This window comes from Sorghum bicolor, unplaced genomic scaffold (genome assembly GCF_000003195.3).
Source record: "Sorghum bicolor cultivar BTx623 unplaced genomic scaffold, Sorghum_bicolor_NCBIv3 super_176, whole genome shotgun sequence".
Classification (NCBI taxonomy): Eukaryota; Viridiplantae; Streptophyta; class Magnoliopsida; order Poales; family Poaceae; genus Sorghum; species Sorghum bicolor.
In genome coordinates this window covers 4616-21784 of record NW_018396507.1, presented here as the reverse complement: position 1 = coordinate 21784, position 17169 = coordinate 4616, and the positions used below count along the sequence as shown (strand labels likewise).

General features: G+C 41.0%; 1 protein-coding gene across 2 annotated transcripts; it reads right to left on the bottom strand.

Moving 5' to 3' along the window:
* Window positions 1-11000: 11000 nt before the first annotated feature.
* Window positions 11001-16852, bottom strand: LOC8155690 (arginyl-tRNA--protein transferase 2). Of its 2 annotated transcripts, none has more exons than XM_021450649.1 (5): window positions 16682-16852; window positions 13677-13827; window positions 12420-13574; window positions 11662-11980; window positions 11001-11358 (listed from the first exon to the last, which is right to left on the bottom strand). In XM_021450649.1, exons 1-5 carry the CDS (start codon window positions 16782-16784, stop codon window positions 11242-11244), a joined length of 1845 nt encoding a protein of 614 aa, XP_021306324.1. In that variant the 5' UTR covers window positions 16785-16852; the 3' UTR covers window positions 11001-11241. The 2 variants fall into 2 exon arrangements, with proteins under 2 accessions (XP_021306324.1, XP_021306323.1); XM_021450648.1 differs by having other exon boundaries at window positions 11001-11367; window positions 16682-16845.
* Window positions 16853-17169: the final 317 nt, after the last annotated feature.

Below are 17169 nucleotides of genomic sequence, written 5' to 3'. Positions count from 1 at the left end.
TGCGAGAGGGTCAAAGCAGAACATCAGAGACCGGCAGGATTGTTGCAACCAATGAAGATCCCCGAGTGGAAGTGGGAGGAAGTTGGTATGGACTTCATAGTGGGATTACCCCGCACTCAGAAAGGTTATGACTCTATATGGGTAATAGTGGATCGGTTAACAAAGGTTGCTCACTTTATCCCAGTCAAGACCAAATATAGTGGACCAAAATTAGCTGAGTTGTACATGGAAAGAATAGTGTGTTTGCATGGGGTCCCCAGGAAGATAGTATCTGATCGAGGTACCCAGTTTACATCTCACTTTTGGCAGAAAGTGCATGAGTCTCTGGGGACTAAGCTGAATTTTAGTACAGCATACCATCCTCAGACTGATGGGCAGACTGAGAGGACAAATCAAATTTTAGAAGATATGCTGAGGGCATGTGCTTTGCAGTATGGGACGAGTTGGGATAAGAGTTTGTCATATGCAGAGTTTTCATACAACAACAGCTATCAGAAAAGTCTCCAGATGGCACCATTTGAAGCCTTGTATGGTCGGAAGTGTAGAACCCCGTTGTTTTGGAATCAAGCGGGAGAAACACAAGTGTTTGGACCAGATGTGTTACGAGATGCAGAACAGCAGGTGAGAATAATTCGAGAGAACTTGAGAGCAGCACAGTCTCGGCAGAAGAGTTATGCTGATACACGAAGAAGAGAGTTGGCTTTTGAAGTAGGAGACTATGTGTATTTGAAGGTTTCCCCTATGAGAAGTGTGAGAAGATTTAACATGAAAGGGAAGTTAGCACCAAGGTATATTGGGCCTTTCAGAGTGTTGGAAAGGCGAGGCGAAGTGGCATACCAGTTGGAACTGCCTGAGAGTTTAAAAGGAGTGCATGATGTCTTCCACGTGTCACAGCTTAAGAAGTGCTTGCGAGTGCCAGAAGAGCAGATACCGATAGAGGAATTAACTGTTAAAGGAGATCTTACTTATGAAGAATATCCGATTCGAATTTTGGAAACAGCAGAAAGAGTCACTAGGAGTCGGGTCATCAGAATGTGCAGAGTACAGTGGAATAGATATACCGAGGAAGAGGCTACGTGGGAAAGAGAAGAAGACTTAAGAAAATCATATCCTCAGTTGTTTGAGTAAGCACCAACCGAATCTCGAGGACGAGATTCATCTTAAGGGGGGTAGAATTGTAACACCCTAAAAATTTCACTTTTCCAAATAGGCTAATTGATTTAATTATCTGATGTGGGCACTAAAGAATAGTAAGAAAATAATTTTTTTGGAATAAAATTCACTATAGGATCTAGAAACATGTATGTGCATTCATGCTGCTGCATGTATTTTGTGTGTGAAGTTTCTCCTTTCAAATTTGTTTTGCTTTTCTTTTCAAAATGTTTGAGCAAGATTTAAATTGGAAAATGGAAAAAAAAGAAATTCCCTTCCCCTCTCCCTACCCGACTTGGGCTTGGCCCAACCCTTTCTTTCCCCCCCCCCCCCGCGGCCCGCATCTCTTTCCCTTTTCCCCTTCTTCTTGCTGCGGCCCAGCCAGTGCCCGCACGGGCCACCTCGCGGCCCAAGGGACAACCAGCGCCGCGCCTCCCTCATCTTGCCTCAGCAGCTGACGGCCGGGCCCCGCGCTCCAGTGCCACTGCCAGGTGGGGCCCACTGGACAGCATCATCTTCAACCTCGTGTCCGAACCGGACACGAGTCGCTCCTCAACCGCGCGCGTGTTTCGCGCGGAGCAGTTCCGATTCCGCCCGTTCTCCGTCCTTTAAATACCGACCGAAGCCCCGTAACCCCCCAAGCTAGCTCGAGCTGCAGCCGTCGCGTCAAACACGCCCTAAGCCGCCGCCGAGATCCGCCGCGTCTTCAATCCGCTGCTGCAGCGCGCCCCGAGCCGCGTGAGCCGCTTGCCGGTCTTCCCGTCGCGCTTGCGAAGTCGCCGAACGTTTCATTCGCGATTTCGTGTTTTCTGTGCTTCTCTAACCTCGGCCGAACCTTCTTGCAGAGCCGCCGCCCGCCTCTTGCCGTCGTGAGCTCGCAGCGGACTTCCTCGGCTCCAAGCTTGGTCCTAGGTGAGTTCGCATCGAGCGCCTAAGTGTTCCGGTGTTTTCGGTTTAGTCTCTTGTGCCCTAAATCGCGTAAACCGTGAGCTCCGGCCGTGTTCGGCCATGGCGCCACCGCCGGCACCTCCAACTCCGGCGGCCAGCTCCCCTCCCCAACCCCCGATCTAATCCTGGCCATCGGTTTGAGATCCAACGGCCAGAAACGAAGGATACCCCTTCGGCCGACTATTTTTCAGAAAACCCCCTGCGCTTTTTAATGTTATAACCCGCAGTCCTTTACGCTTTCCCGTTTTACGCTTTCCAAGTTGGAAAACGTATTTCAGCCGCGCAGTTCAAAAAGAAGTTTCCCAGATTTACAGTTTTGCCATCGAATCTATTTTGCTCATAAAAACTTCGTTTTAACTCCGATTTAATCCGTTCAAGTTGCGTTAGATTCGTTTTCGCATAATCTATAGTCTAATGCTACTGTAGTACAAGTTTTCAACTTTTTAAATCTGAGTTTAGATTTAATCTATTATTTATTTAAAGTAAAACTTTGGAAAATCATAACCTCTTCGTTATAACTCCGATTTTCGTGATCTTTACGTCTGTGTGATCATAGGGCGTTGTAGATTCGTTTTATAAACTTTTTATCTTTATTTATTACTGTTGGTGTACTGTTCTAATAATAGGCTTGTTTGCTTTGCATGATTGCCTTTGGATGATTGTTGTTGATGTGGTGGTTACGAGTAGACGGTGAGCAGTTCGTGGGTGAACAAGAGTACTTCTACGAGCAGGATCAGCAGGACCAGGGTGATCAAGGCAAGTATAGCATGGGATCATCCTTGTTTCCTAATAACTTTAATCACACAAATCATATTGCATGTGTCTCCTTGATAAGGATTTCCTAGTATTGATCTTATACCTTGTCACCTATGGTTTTGCATTGGGTAGCTTATGCTAGTGCTCCACTAAACCATGATCTTGTAATTTGACTAAAGAATTACGCAATAAACATTAAAAGATGACTTTTTAGCAACTTTGGATAAGCGGGCTGGAGCATTGGGCTATCTTATGGTGCTCTAGTTTCTCTCCATAAGGACTTATCTGTATCTGACCATCCGGGACTTACAGTACAACTGTGAGGGCTATATGGCTCTGGCTTTAGCTCAGTATGAGGACCTTTTCTAGCTTGTTAGTGGTTACCCTTGTGGCGCAAGTGGGGGATAGCAGACCGTGGATTCCTGCGGGTGAGTCACACGGACTGACTAACGAAACCTAGCGGCCCTAACTTGTTAGACGAACCTTTGAAAGGCTTCATAGTGAACCCTGCCGGTCTTCCTTGGGAGTGGGCTAAGGGGCTGATCACCTTGGGCGAAAGGGTAAATCACGACTCACAGTGAAAGTGTACAACCTCTGCAGAGTGTAAAACTGATATATCAGCCGTGCTCACGGTCACGAGCGGCCTTGGACCAATACAGAATAAATGAACCTAATGGCAATTCATTAATGTTATTATTGTTAATATGTTGTTTATGCTATTCTTTATTCACTTTACCTGATCATGAGTTTACTATGGGTCTTGACAACTTGATGCTACTCTTATGCTAAAATTGTGACAACTAAAAGCTACATGCAGTTGAACCAGTGTCTAGCCTTTGAGCCTCATGAACCCCCTGTTATACTTGTTAAGTACGAGGTGTACTTACACTTGTTTATTTTCTTTATTTGGATAAAAATCCCGGATGGGTAACAGATGGCAATGGTAATGACTACTACCAGTATTTCCCTGAGGATTTCTAGACTTGTGGTCAACCAGTTGACGTGCCTGTGAGATGGAGCTTCCATGCAAGAGTTATCTTTTATTTTCCGCTATATTTGTGTAAAGACTCTGAGTTATATCGTTACTTATGAAACACTTGTGATGATACTCCCTATAATTTGTCGGCTTATGTGTGATTGATCTCTGGGCACACATAAGGTTTTGCATTCAATTTTATCCTTAAAATTGGGTGTGACAAATGCAATCCCCATCTACTATATCTTTTTACCTTGCAAGCCCAACAAGTTAAATAAAAGTTGGATACACTTTATAACCAGTTTGGAGCCAGAAATGGACTATGCCCCCAGGCTTATCTAGTGCTAGGCAGACTTAAATCCTTTGAACCTTAGATATCTCTGCATTTTTCTAGTGGTTTCCTATTGCTATTGGTTGAGGCTTGAGGCTAATCTGCCAAATCTACCAGCCATTCAGCAGTGTTTTTCTCTCACAACAAATCAGCGAACAGTACTTTCAGCCATGGCTTATCAGCCAAACCAATAGGCTCCCCAGGCAGCCTGAGGCTTTGCTCTATCACTGTTTATAACACCACAGATAACAAGTGCTACATGATCCATATGGATCGTTTTCAGAGACGAAACTAAATGGTTGCTGGCTTGTTTCAAGTATTACAACCTAAGTGGAAAATAAATGAGGCATTTGAAGCATTCAGTGACTAATAGCAAAACCAAAAGGTACAACAACGAGCGTTCAGAGGTTCATAGATTTCTCTGATTCATTATGACCATAATAAGCTGAAAAAATAACTAATCTCCCCAGCTCAAACTACAAAGCCGTCGTTCGCTGTCCCTTGGCAGCAATATCTAAAAGGAAATTCACAAGTTATCATGGTGATCCGGGGTCAGACATTCTCTGCGTGACGCGTCGAGATACTAGAGCAACAGGTGATTCAACGCTATAGTATAACCAACGGGCGATTCGACGCGCAACAAAGCTTGGGCTGCATTATTTTATGCATGGCACGGTAGCTCGTGCACTCGGCCGTTCACAGGCGCTGTTGCTGCTGGTTTTTGCTCCACGCGATGCTGCTTTCACTTTCGCGCGCTAGCACTGCTGCTCTTTGCTTTGCCGCCGGCGCTCGCCATTTTCAATTTAGAATTTCGGCGGAGTCAGGCTCGACGGAGTCAGGCACTATGTCGATGGAGTCAGGCTCGACAGAATCCGGCACCATGTCAACGGAGTCTGGTACCTCCTCTTCCATGCCCAGAACGGACTCCGACGTCCTGCTGCGACGAGCGTGTAGGAAAGCGTGCAGCGAGCACGATGTCCTGCTGCGACAAGCGTGTAGGCAAGCGAGCGGCGAGCGCGTGATGAGCAGCGAGCAGCGAGCGCTATCACAGGCGAGGGAGCCATCAATGGACCACCAAGAACAGCAGAGGAAGATGGAGATGAACTAGCACAATCGCATGGAGGGATTAAGGCCTTGTTTAGTTCCAAAAAATTTTGGGAAATCGACATTGTAGCACTTTTGTTTGTTTGTGGTAAATATTATCCAATCATGGGCTAACTAGGCTTAAAAGATTCGTCTCGTCAATTCCGACTAAACTGTACAATTAGTTTTTATTTGCGTCTATATTTAATACTCCATACATGCGTCTAAAGATTCGATGTGACGAAGAATCTTAAAAAATTTACAAATTTTTTTGAACTAAACAAGGCCTAAAGAAGGAGGCTCTGCGTGCTTAGCTTTGAGTGCTGGGCAAGAACTGATGAGTGCATGCATGTATTAATGCTGCGTCGAAGCTGAAGAGTCGGAGGCAAACAAGTCCGGTTTTTATCTCTAGCACTCAGAACGTCAGCTAACGTGAAATCAGCACCAAGGCCTAAAACGTCTACCTTCATGATATGGAGGAAGTATTATGCAAGTTATTTTTATGTAAGCGTTTTGGCTCCGCTTCTGGGCCCGCTGTAGCGTGATGAGCAAGCTAAGGACATCCTCTCGTCGATAAGCAAGAGATTGGAGATGATTGCTTTAGAGATTTCTAATAAAAGATGAAAACATTTATATTGTTTGCTCTAGTATCTCAGTCTATGTTTAAGATTGTGGCTTGCTTCTTCTTATTGGGTCTTGTTTAGTTCCCAGAATATTTTATAAAATTTTTCATATTTTCCCATCACATCGAATCTTGTAGCACATGCATGAAGCACTAAATATAGATAAAATAAATAACTAATTATATAGTTTACCTGTAATTTACGAGATGAATTTTTTAAGCCTAGCTAATCTATGATTGGATAATATTTATCAAATACAAACGAAAATGGTACTATTCATATTTTACAAAATATTTTAGAAGTAAACAAGGTTTTAATATAAGACGTTGTAATAATTGGCTATGTATATCATCATACGTACAATAATGGCCTTGGAAGCTCTCCGTTAGCCGTCGTTGCCCCGCGCGCCAGGCCACGCCACGGACGAGCCCAGACGCCACCCACCACCCTCCCGGCGATCTCGCGGGACGTCCCGTCGCCGCTCCCAAAGCAGCGGTCACGCATCTGCCATTCCCGAGCCGGCCCACCGCTTCTGGAGGTTAGTGCCTGACTGCCTGCCTGCCTGCCTCCCATTACTGCTTTTCCTATGCATCCGGCATCTCTCTCTCTCCGCCTTTTCCTCCCCACCGTCTTTTCACATTTGTTCCTATCCAATCCGTGGCCGCAGCGGCACGCGCACACCCGAGGCTGCAGCTGTGCTGCCAAGTGCTATACCCAGTCCTGGCGTGTCGACATTTCTCTGACCAGTGGGGCCTGAGTATCCGTACTAGAGGGATAAGGTCGACAGCTCATAGGCGTGCCTCGGGCGCCGGGCCTAGGCCCCCGTGCAGTGCCGGTCAGTCGAATCTTTCGTCCAGTGCATTTATCTCCGAAAGATGACTACGTAGGCCGTGATACTGTAACGCCTTTAATCCTGTGTCTACTGTAACAACGTTTCAATCCAGGACGACACACGTTAAAACCTTGTTTGGATACTACACATGTAGTACTATACGTCAAAACACAAGTATTGAAATGAATTGGAGTAGACCCTAGTGTAAATCCACTATAATTTACTTTGATATACATGGATTGAGAGAAATATAAGATGGAGGGAGTATAATACGTAAGCACGTATTTAGAATCCGATAAATATCGTATTCCTACTTTTGTTAAAAAAATTCTGCATGAAACTGTTGTGAGTACTACAGCAGCATGTGTCCAAAAACTAAGGATATTATATGATATGATTCCTACTTTTTTTAAAAAAAAACTGCATGGGACTGTTCTAGGAACACAATCCTACAGTAGTGTGTGTCTCATAAACTAAGGATCTCATATGATTCCTACTCTTCTTTTTAAAAAAAACTTGTATGGGACTGTTGTAGGAACACAGTCCTACAGTAGCGGGTGTCTCAGAAACTAAGGATCTCATATGATATGATTTCTGCATTCCAAACTACTATAAAACTTTACTCTTAAAATTATATAGGAAATAGTTTAAAGTGTTATCTAAAATTTAACTAACCTCATATATATAAATCATCGATCCCAAACTGCTATAAAACTAATAGCTTGGTGGTTAGAACCACGTCATATATAAATCATTGATTTAAGTGGACGAACGAGCTAATAGCTTGGTGGTTAGAACCACGTCATGGGAAACAACCGGTCGGAAGTTCGACTCACCGCCTCGCATGCATATAAGAGTTAGGTTTTCCCATCATGGGAAGCAACCGGTCAAGAGTTCGACTCATCGTCTCGCATACACAAGAGTTACATTTTCTCGATCTATGTAAGAAGGTTACATTAACGAGAAACGAGGTTAAAGGTTATCAATTTGTATGAGAAGGTTACTTCTCATATTTAAAGTGCTATCTAAAATTTAACTAACATCATATATAAATCATTGATTCAAGTGGACGAACGAGCTAATAGCTTGGTGGTTAGAACCATGTCATGGGAAGCAACCGGTCGGAAGTTCGACTCACCGCCTCACATGCATATAAGAGTTAGATTTTCCCATTATGGGAAGCAACCGGTCAAGAGTTCGACTCACCGTCTCGCATGCACAAGAGTTACATTTTCTCGATCTATGTAAGAAGGTTCCTGAGAAAGAGGGTTGGAGAGGTTACATTAACGAGAAACGAGGTTAAAGGTTATCAATTTGTATGAGAAGGTTACTTCTATGTGAGAGAATCTCACATAGGCAAAGGGGAATCTAGGTCTAAAGATCGGCCTCACATAGGCGATGGGAAGTTTTTTTTATCTATGTGAGAAGGTTCTCTCTATCTTAAAAAAGTATAAAAGTAGCTACAATAATGGGTTTATAGCCAAGCTAATAATGATGTGAAGGAGATAAGACAAGACATGAGAGATATGGTAGTTTGGCTCTCATATAAGCATCAAGCTAGGACAGATGCATAGGTGGTGATGAGCTCAAATAATAAGTTTGTGAGGAGAAATAAAAAGAAGATGTTAACTTAGCTCTAATCACTTAGACCTATTATTGATCTAGCTCTAATAAGATGTTGTTAGCATATTATATGCTGAAGTAGGTGGTAAAAAAAATTGTTGTTTTTAGGGCCTGTTTAGATTGGAGATGAAAAATTTTGGGTGTCACATCGGATAGGTTGGAAGGATGTCGGAAGGGGTTTTTAAAAACTAATAAAAAAACAAATTACATAGCTCGTCAGAAAACTGCAAGACAAATCTATTAAGCATAATTAATCTGTCATTAGCACATCGAATCTTTGAACACATGCATGGAATCTTAAATGTAGATAAAAAATAAACTAATTACACAGTTTGGTTGAAAATCGCGAGACGAATCTTTTAAGTCTAGTTAGTCCATGATTAGCCTTAAGTGCTACAGTAACCCACATGTGCTAATGATAGATTAATTATACTTAATAGATTTGTCTTGCAGTTTCCAGACGAGTTATGTAATTTGTTTTTTTATTAGTTTCTAAAAACCTCTCCTGGTATTCTTCCGACATATCCGATGTGACATCCAAAAAATTTTCATCTCCAATCTAAACAGGTCCTAAAAGTAAAAAAATTGTGGCAGGCAGAGTTTTTTTTTCCTCCAGACTTTCATCGTGCTTGGACTGACTTGTCGGCTCGCAGTTGTAGGTTAGGCCTTGTTTAGTTCCAAAATATTTTGCAAAATGTGAATAGTATCAATTTTGTTTGTATTTGACAAATATTGTCCAATTATGGACTAACTAGCGACGTCACTATTCTACGAACGTTCATTAGAAATGAAAGCAACGGTCAATTTCCGACATCCATTCTCTTTCCTTTTTTGGACAATGCATATGTTACTTTCTATTTATGGACAGAACAGGAAATTGTTTCTCTTTCTGTTTCGAGGCATTTGATTCTCTTTTCACTTTTTTTTGTTGGATCACTCGTTCTTAAATATTTTTTAATTTTTAAGAAGCATGTGCTCATAACTTATAAAACGGAATTAAAAAGCATAACTTCACGGTAAACTTAACAGTACTAACTTAGAAGTGCTTCTAGACAACATAAGTTCGAGGAATAGCTCAACATTGCTAACTTAGTCGTTCTCCTGCATTCTCTTTTAGGTTTGAAGAGTCGTTTTTTCTCTTTTTTTTTGGAAAACTAAACATTTGGAAAATGGGAAGAGGGTTTATAAAAGGGTGGAGGGATGAAATAAAAGTAACTTTTACAACTTATACTACATAATACATTCCATAGAAATGATGATGCACCCTTGGAAAACCAAGATAAAATAATTGCTTTTTAAACTTGTGCAGTGATAATCTCAACATCTGTTTCTTCAATTCGTAGATCTGTAAAATAATTAAATTATTGTTAATAGTAACTTAGACAAATAAGTTAGCTAGCATGCAGCACATGAAAAACACAAGATACTTATATAACTTTGTACACTAACTTAATCTCGTAAGTTAGTAGCCTATACGTAAAAATAGGAATTAGATATATAACTCAGTACAATAAATCTAATGAACTAAGTTACGCTGCATAGCCATGAAAAATGTAATTGACTTTTCTAAATTGAATTTACCATGCATCTAGACACACACATAGCAAAATCAATATATGTAGAAAAATCAAAATATTTTATAATTTGGAATAAAGGGAGGCATAAATTACACAATACAACTTATGTACATAAGTTACACAGCTGATACACTAGTGTATATAGAAAGTTATGCAGTTATTATACACAAACAAAAGTTATACAATACAAGTTAGCAGAATAGGTTAGCAGCATAACTTAGCAGAATAAGTTAGCAATATAACTTATATGTTATAAGTTAATATACATAAATTGCTACTAGAGAAATAAAAATCTTCGAAACATATAGAAGTGGGATCTAGTTTTGTTCGTCTCGTCATGTTGAACACACCGGTATAGATGGAATTAAAAATAGATACATCATTTAAAAGTTATAGTAATTTGAAATAAATATTTTGCTTTTTTTATGATAATGTTAAGGAAAGGAAAGTGGGGGGAGAAGGGTGGGCGACCGACGTGGATCGTTCACTAGATTGAAAACTAGCGAACAACCGTATCAATGGAATTGTGACTAACTAGGCTCAAAAGATTCGTCTCGTCAATTCCGACCAAACTGTGTAATTAGTTTTTATTTTCGTCTATATTTAATACTTTATGCATACATCTAAAGATTGGATCTAAAGATTGGATGTGATGGAGAATCTTAAAAATTTTGCAAAATTTTTTAAGGAACTAAACAACATGGTGGGCCGAACAAAACAGGTATACGTACCCGACACGCCGAACCCGGGCTACGACGAGCGGACGCGCCACCTCCTCAGAACTCACGTACTAGCGACGAGTCACGAGGCGTACGACGGTACATGGTGGGCCTGTCCTATCCTCTGGCGCAAAGCGGTGGATGCCTCTGCGCCACTTCATGGCCGCGCAGGTGAGACACGATGCAGGCGGCGGGCCCCTACTGAGCGCCGGTGCGGTGCGGCCTTTTGCAGTGGACGTACGACGAGAATTTCTAGTCACGAGCGGTCGCTGTGCACGTGACACTGCAGCTTCGACAGAAGCCCATTCCCTGCAACTTTTTTTTAACCGTGCCGGCTCCATTGCCTTCCAAGCCCATTGAGGCGTACGGAATCGCCATTTTTTTTTGTTCAGCGTGGAGTAAAGCAATCCATGAATAATTCAGTGCCAATACGCATACACAATCGACCAGACAAATGTTCTATGTCAGCCTCGACAGCGGGCTCTCGTATCTTCTACAACAAAAAAACAAGCATAGACATGCAGCAGTATAACAGAGCTATGACCTTTCTTTCTGAATGAAACAAGTTTTGCTCTCATGTGCACTTTCATAGTAGAATTGACCCGGCTGGCTGGCTGCATATCAAGAAAGGCAATACACAATTCGATCGGATAGCTCCTTCCCAACAACCTTGACGTATCTGCTCAGTTGCCCTTCTAGCGCAGTGAGGTGTCGCCTCTCGATTGGCCCAAACACTTGCTGAAGGCCCTGAAAGGGAGAGAGTTAACTAAGCACATCATACAGAAATCAAAACCAGAGAATAAAATTACATTTTTCCAGTCACAGATTACATTGTTTTACAAATTATGTGCGCAGATACTTGTTAAATCTTTTACATGTTCAGACTAATGGAGAAATGGATGATTAATGACAGAAAAGGCTGGCAAATTTCCTGATAAATACTACAAAAGCAAATTTAGACGATGTGCCCCTATTTCTGTGCACAGATCGCATAGGGCCATCATCATCTTTCCGATTTGAGGTCAGATTTTGTGTATGTACCTTAAATTTAACCCGCGAGCCATTCAGGTCCAGGGTGATGTTTTTTATGTCATTTATGTTGGAACTGCCTTCAGTTGTATCTGGCTTTTCTGAATGAATTGTCTCTTCATCAACCATCATATCTGATTCATAGTCGTTGAAATCTTCATCATCGTCCTCATCGCTGGTTGAGTCGTGGTGGTCAATTTTTGCTGAAGAGTCATCAGAGGGACCACAAATCTGAGGCTGGGGCACTTCACCTTGCATTGTAGCATAATCAGATAGAATGGAATATTGACTGGTATCCAGTAGAGGCTTGGCTAAATCATAGGGAACCCACCTGCAATGTTGAGAATTAGAAGTTAGAGAAGAATGAAAGAAGCATGAAATTTAATGGTTAAATAGCATCCAGTTTTGCATAAAAACCTGTGACTTGTAGTCGGGAATAGAAACACAAAAATAGCTAACCAATAGTTTTCAATAGTCAAGCTCCAGGTAAACTTTTAACCAGATGAAAGTATGTTTTCAACGTTTCACTGATCCATTATCTGAAGGCAGTGATAACAGCAGTCTCCTACAAATTACTACTACTCTAGAACAAGAAGCAATAACCTTATTAAAAGAATACACCGAAAAATATCCATTGCAACCACATTAGTAAGCATACCAGGACATAACTTAGTGTTCCTCCTTTAAGTTTGACTATTGTTACTTTCAGTCGCTCACATTATACAAGGTTATGTATTGCGAAATATAGTGGAAAGGGCGGAAAAAATTACTCGTAACGGACAGGACATAGAAGTTCTGATGGTCGATATGCAGCTTTGTATCTCATCTTATTGCAAGAATGTATATAGTAACCGAGATAGTAGTACTGAAGGCTGGGACAGTGCTCATGTGTCGTCTTGACCCAATCTATCTCCTTCAGAGCTGTATACTTTCCAAGAGATAGGAAAGAAAGGTCAGGATCCCAGAACAAGTACTTGCTTGACAAACACTTAGGAAGGATATCAACTACACCAACAGCCACAAGTTTTCCATCAATTCTGTACTGCTGATGAAAAGACCCGAACCCGCACGGTGGAACTGAATTATCACCACTCTTTGGGGGGACAAACACGATTGGTGTATCTACTAGAAATCTCTTGTATGAACTTTCCGTAACTGTCTTCTCCTTATGCACCTTTGTCTGATACCTTCGGTACAGAGCAAACTCCTCAGGATCAAAATGAGATGTGCTCAACCTAATCTCCAGGATTTTTCTTTTCAGAGGATATTTCGTATTAGTTTTGTCCACAGAGCTTTGCTTTGAACCACTAGACTTGTCTGAAGTTTGCACAGGTACAACAAAGCTGGTATGGTTCTGCATTGCCTGATTGGTGGCCAAATAGAAATTAAGATGCCCATTACAAGCTTTTACTTCAAAACCAGCTAGTTGTCCAAGACGTTCCATTGCCATGGATAGCTTTTCTGCAACAGAATTTGGAGAAAGATCTGCCAGTACTTCATTTTGATTAGCACCATTTTCTTTAGGCAATGCACGTCGAACTGCTGCCACTATTTGGAAACTTATGTTGCACGTATAAACCAAATCTTGCACTGCTTCTCCGACTTTCTTTTCTTGCACTGATTCTCCTACTTTCCTTTTGACTTGAGGTTTAACAGTCTTCACAATAGCTTTGGGGAGTTGAACTGAACCAAATACCCCCCCTTGGAAGCATGTATCTGCGGCCTCATTGATTTTGCTTGCCAGGCAACAAGTGACGTCGTCTTCTTTCGATATATTTGGACCCATGCCTGCTCGAAACTCTTTTGCTGATACCTTTGATACTTTCGAGGTTGGTGAATTCAGAGGTTCACCAAGTGAGCGCTTTGTTGGGCTTGCCTTACACTGGGGACTTCCAATATGTGGATCAAGGTCACCATCAAGGAACCTGCACATGGATGAGTTGATGGGTTTAAAAACAAACACAGGACAGTTTAAGGAGTCTATTATAAACTTAGCAGGGCATATGGATCAGAATTAACAGAATTACCTTTGCATCTTTTTAAGTACACGACCTTGCTCTTTGGAACAAATGAAATCATTTGCCTTCAAGCGTATCGTATATGAGGGACAGCATGTCCGTTCCATCTCAGGTTTGTAAAGAAAACAACCAGATCTCCTCCAACCACGATCAAGAAGAGCTGCAAAATTTGCAATTATGATCACAAGTCAGAGTCATGCCATCTATTCTAAAGTGCTTTTTGTTCACTTTGGGAAAAATATGGAATAGCAAATATTATGGGTTGGAACCTGAAGTACACTACAACACCAACAAGTTATCTTGTTCCACTTCAGTTAAACTCCCTCTTTCTGTTAACCCTCTAGTTAAATTTGTACTTCAGATAACATTCTTCCTGTGGCAAGTGTTTAATAATAAACTACAAGTTGCACAAAACCTGGTTAAGAAAGGTTGGAAAGGGAATATTAGTTGTTGCTTATGTGGTTGCTTAGAATCTATTGACCATATTTTCTTTAAGTGTCACATGGCAAGATTTATCTGGAGCTTTATCAAGGAAGTGTTCCACTTGAATGCATATCCTACTTCTTTGAGTGACTTCACTAATACTTGGCTGTTGGGCATGGTGCCCTTACCCACCAGGTTAATCATATTTCTGTTTGCAGGTTTTACTTGGGCCTTGTGGACTTCCAGAAATAAGATGGCTATCACCAAGAAGTTCCCTAAGACCCCCACTGATGTTATCTACATTGCACTATCCTTAATGCAGAAATGGAGCGCCAACCTTAAGAAGGACCAGGAGCACTTTTCTTAGTTGAAGATCTCTGCAATGAACTGGCTCAAGGGCTTCAAGCCTAGTTCTATTCTGCTTTCTGATGTTGTCAAAATTTAGTGTTCTACTAGACTTTGCTGGGAGAGCTATTTTGTGAGAACTTCCTTCATAACTGGAAACCCCAGTACTTGTGCCGTTACGTTGCTCCCTATAAAAGTAGAGGTAGAACTCTTTTTTTTAAAAAAAAGTATTTCAGAAGTGCACACATTCTTGTTCTCAATAAACTTATTTTTCACGATGTAGATTTTTCACTGTTCCAAATTGCTAGATGTGACAGTTTTCCTGGAATGTGCTGCAATGTGGCAATTTATTTGTATGCCATACCTTTGTTTTTAATCAATCCAATTTTACATCCCAAACTATTGTCTTACATGTTAAAGTCAGGTTAGATTTAAGGATGCAAATGGTTAACCAATGGTGGCTGAGTAAACAAATTAATTACAGTGGCATCAATGCCATTTTAGTTCATTTAGCAAGTCTTGAGTGGACCTAGTGACCCAGAGCAAGCGGAGCTTGCATCTCTAGTTACATTTGTCTTCTCCAGTATGTGAACTGAAAAGTCAAAAGCGAAAGATCAGGTACATAGTAGTTTGCCTAGTCAATCGATCAGTCAACTACTCACTATTAGTCAGCCCTTTAAGTGAACTAGTTGCTGCTGACAGGCGCGGCAACTTGGGCTCCAGCCCAGTAGTATTCGAGGCCCATACCATACCACATCCTATATTACTAAGACACAGGCTCCTCTGGCTTTGACCTAGCTGCCAGCTGAAATGAGCACGAGCAGGAAACAGGAAAATCCTTCAACCTGCGCATGAAGCCTACTGGGATAGCCAATTGGCTAGGCAATAGTGCAATATGCTGCCCTGGTCCGACGGTCCGACTAGTCGATGCCTAGTCATGATTTACAATTAAAACTGCAAATGCCTTCCACTCAGTGAACATTATATTACAGCATCCTTTTTTCTTGAACATGCAGGAGAATTGTGTATCATTGTATTAAGAAAAATAAAAAAGGGAGAAGAAACTCCATACAACACCACACACTCACGCCTTGGACTATAAGAGAAAACTAATCGCCTAGAGAACAGTTTACACCATGCCCTGCGTATCATTATATTGCAGTATGTTGCACTTTTGAAACCTGTACCATGCAACAAGAAAATAGCAACAAAAATAAAAACACTTGATCTATGCACATCCAGACATCCTTGATCCAGCAAGAAACCATAAACCCCCAATTGAAGTTACATTTATTCACTATCTTGTTGGAAAGCCATATTTCAATCAACAAGTTAGCATGAAACTCCATGAACTTATAATAGGTCCCAAATCCCACCACAGGAACTGGAAAACCCTGTGGCTAACAGAACATGGTTGACTGCAGAAAATAACTAAGGAAAAAGTGAAAGAGATTGGGATTGGGATTGGATTGAGAACTGGCTAGTGACCACCAGTTACCAGTTCAGGGCCTAGGTCTGGGAAATTTCAAAGGGGCTTTTGAATCCTAAATTTATCCAAGAAAATCAACTTTCCAAGTTATTGTTCCAGAAACATTACAGTTACTTCCCCTGTCCAAACGCATAAATCCTCAACAATGTTTACAAGGCTGTCCAAATATCATTAAAAAAACACCTTTGTTCTCTACATTTGGACATAACAGGTCGATGAAACTTGAAAGCAGCATTTCTGGGGCCATAACGGAAAAATGTTGATTAGTAATGGACTAAATTCTGTGGCACAGCCCCAAAACCAGGAATTGCCCATAGAACACATTACGCTATGATTTGTGACACGAAAACACAATAGAGATAGGCATGTTGCAATTACTTTGTGCAATATTTTGGCCATCTTATACTGCCTGTCATCATTTCTTTCATGCCCATAATGCCAGGACATTATGGCCTTATACGGATATCAAAATTTGAATGTTGACATGCTTGTAGATAATCAATTGAACGGAGAATGTTAGCGATTGCACATGTATTATTTGGTCGCTTATGTTTTGCTAACTAGGTTTTGAATACAGGAAGCATTCAGGAATCAAGACTTTTTGTGTTATAACATTTATAACCTTAAAGCATGTGTAAAAAAGGTATCAAGCCTCCAAAGTCCATATAGCATCTTGTTTTCCTAGAAGTGGATACCGATAATGTGTTCCCAAGTAGCATACAAAATGCAAAATTTTGAAATGATCAAAACTTTGTACCTTGATAGTCATCAGCTTTCAGACTGTTAGCCCACATACCTGCAAGATTAATAGGATAGAAAGTAGCATGGTAAATGATGATGTGGCAGATAGAAAGTAGCATGGTAAATGATGATGTGGCAAAGCCTTCTAAACAAGTATATACATGAAAGGTAGAACAACAAAAAAAGAAATAACAAAGGAGAAAATGATGAAACAAGTAATGTGAAGGTCAATGCTGTAACACCCTAAAAATTTCACTTTTCCAAATAGGCTAATTGATTTAATTATCTGATGTGGGCACTAAAGAATAGTAAGAAAATAATTTTTTTGGAATAAAATTCACTATAGGATCTAGAAACATGTATGTGCATTCATGCTGCTGCATGTATTTTGTGTGTGAAGTTTCTCCTTTCAAATTTGTTTTGCTTTTCTTTTCAAAATGTTTGAGCAAGATTTAAATTGGAAAATGGAAAAAAAGAAATTCCCTTCCCCTCTCCCTACCCGAC

What these genes read in the sequence shown, in the direction of transcription:
- LOC8155690 (XM_021450648.1), bottom strand. Translation starts at nt 16,784, where the DNA reads ATGCTACTTTCTATCTGCCACATCATCATTTACCATGCTACTTTCTAT. An exon ending in CTATGTCCTGTCCGTTACGA is followed by an intron (nt 11,981 to 12,419) that starts GTAATTTTTTCC and finishes TCAACATTGCAG; the next exon opens with GTGGGTTCCCTATGATTTAG. An exon ending in GCTCGCGGGTTAAATTTAAG is followed by an intron (nt 11,368 to 11,661) that starts GTACATACACAA and finishes TCTCCCTTTCAG; the next exon opens with GGCCTTCAGCAAGTGTTTGG.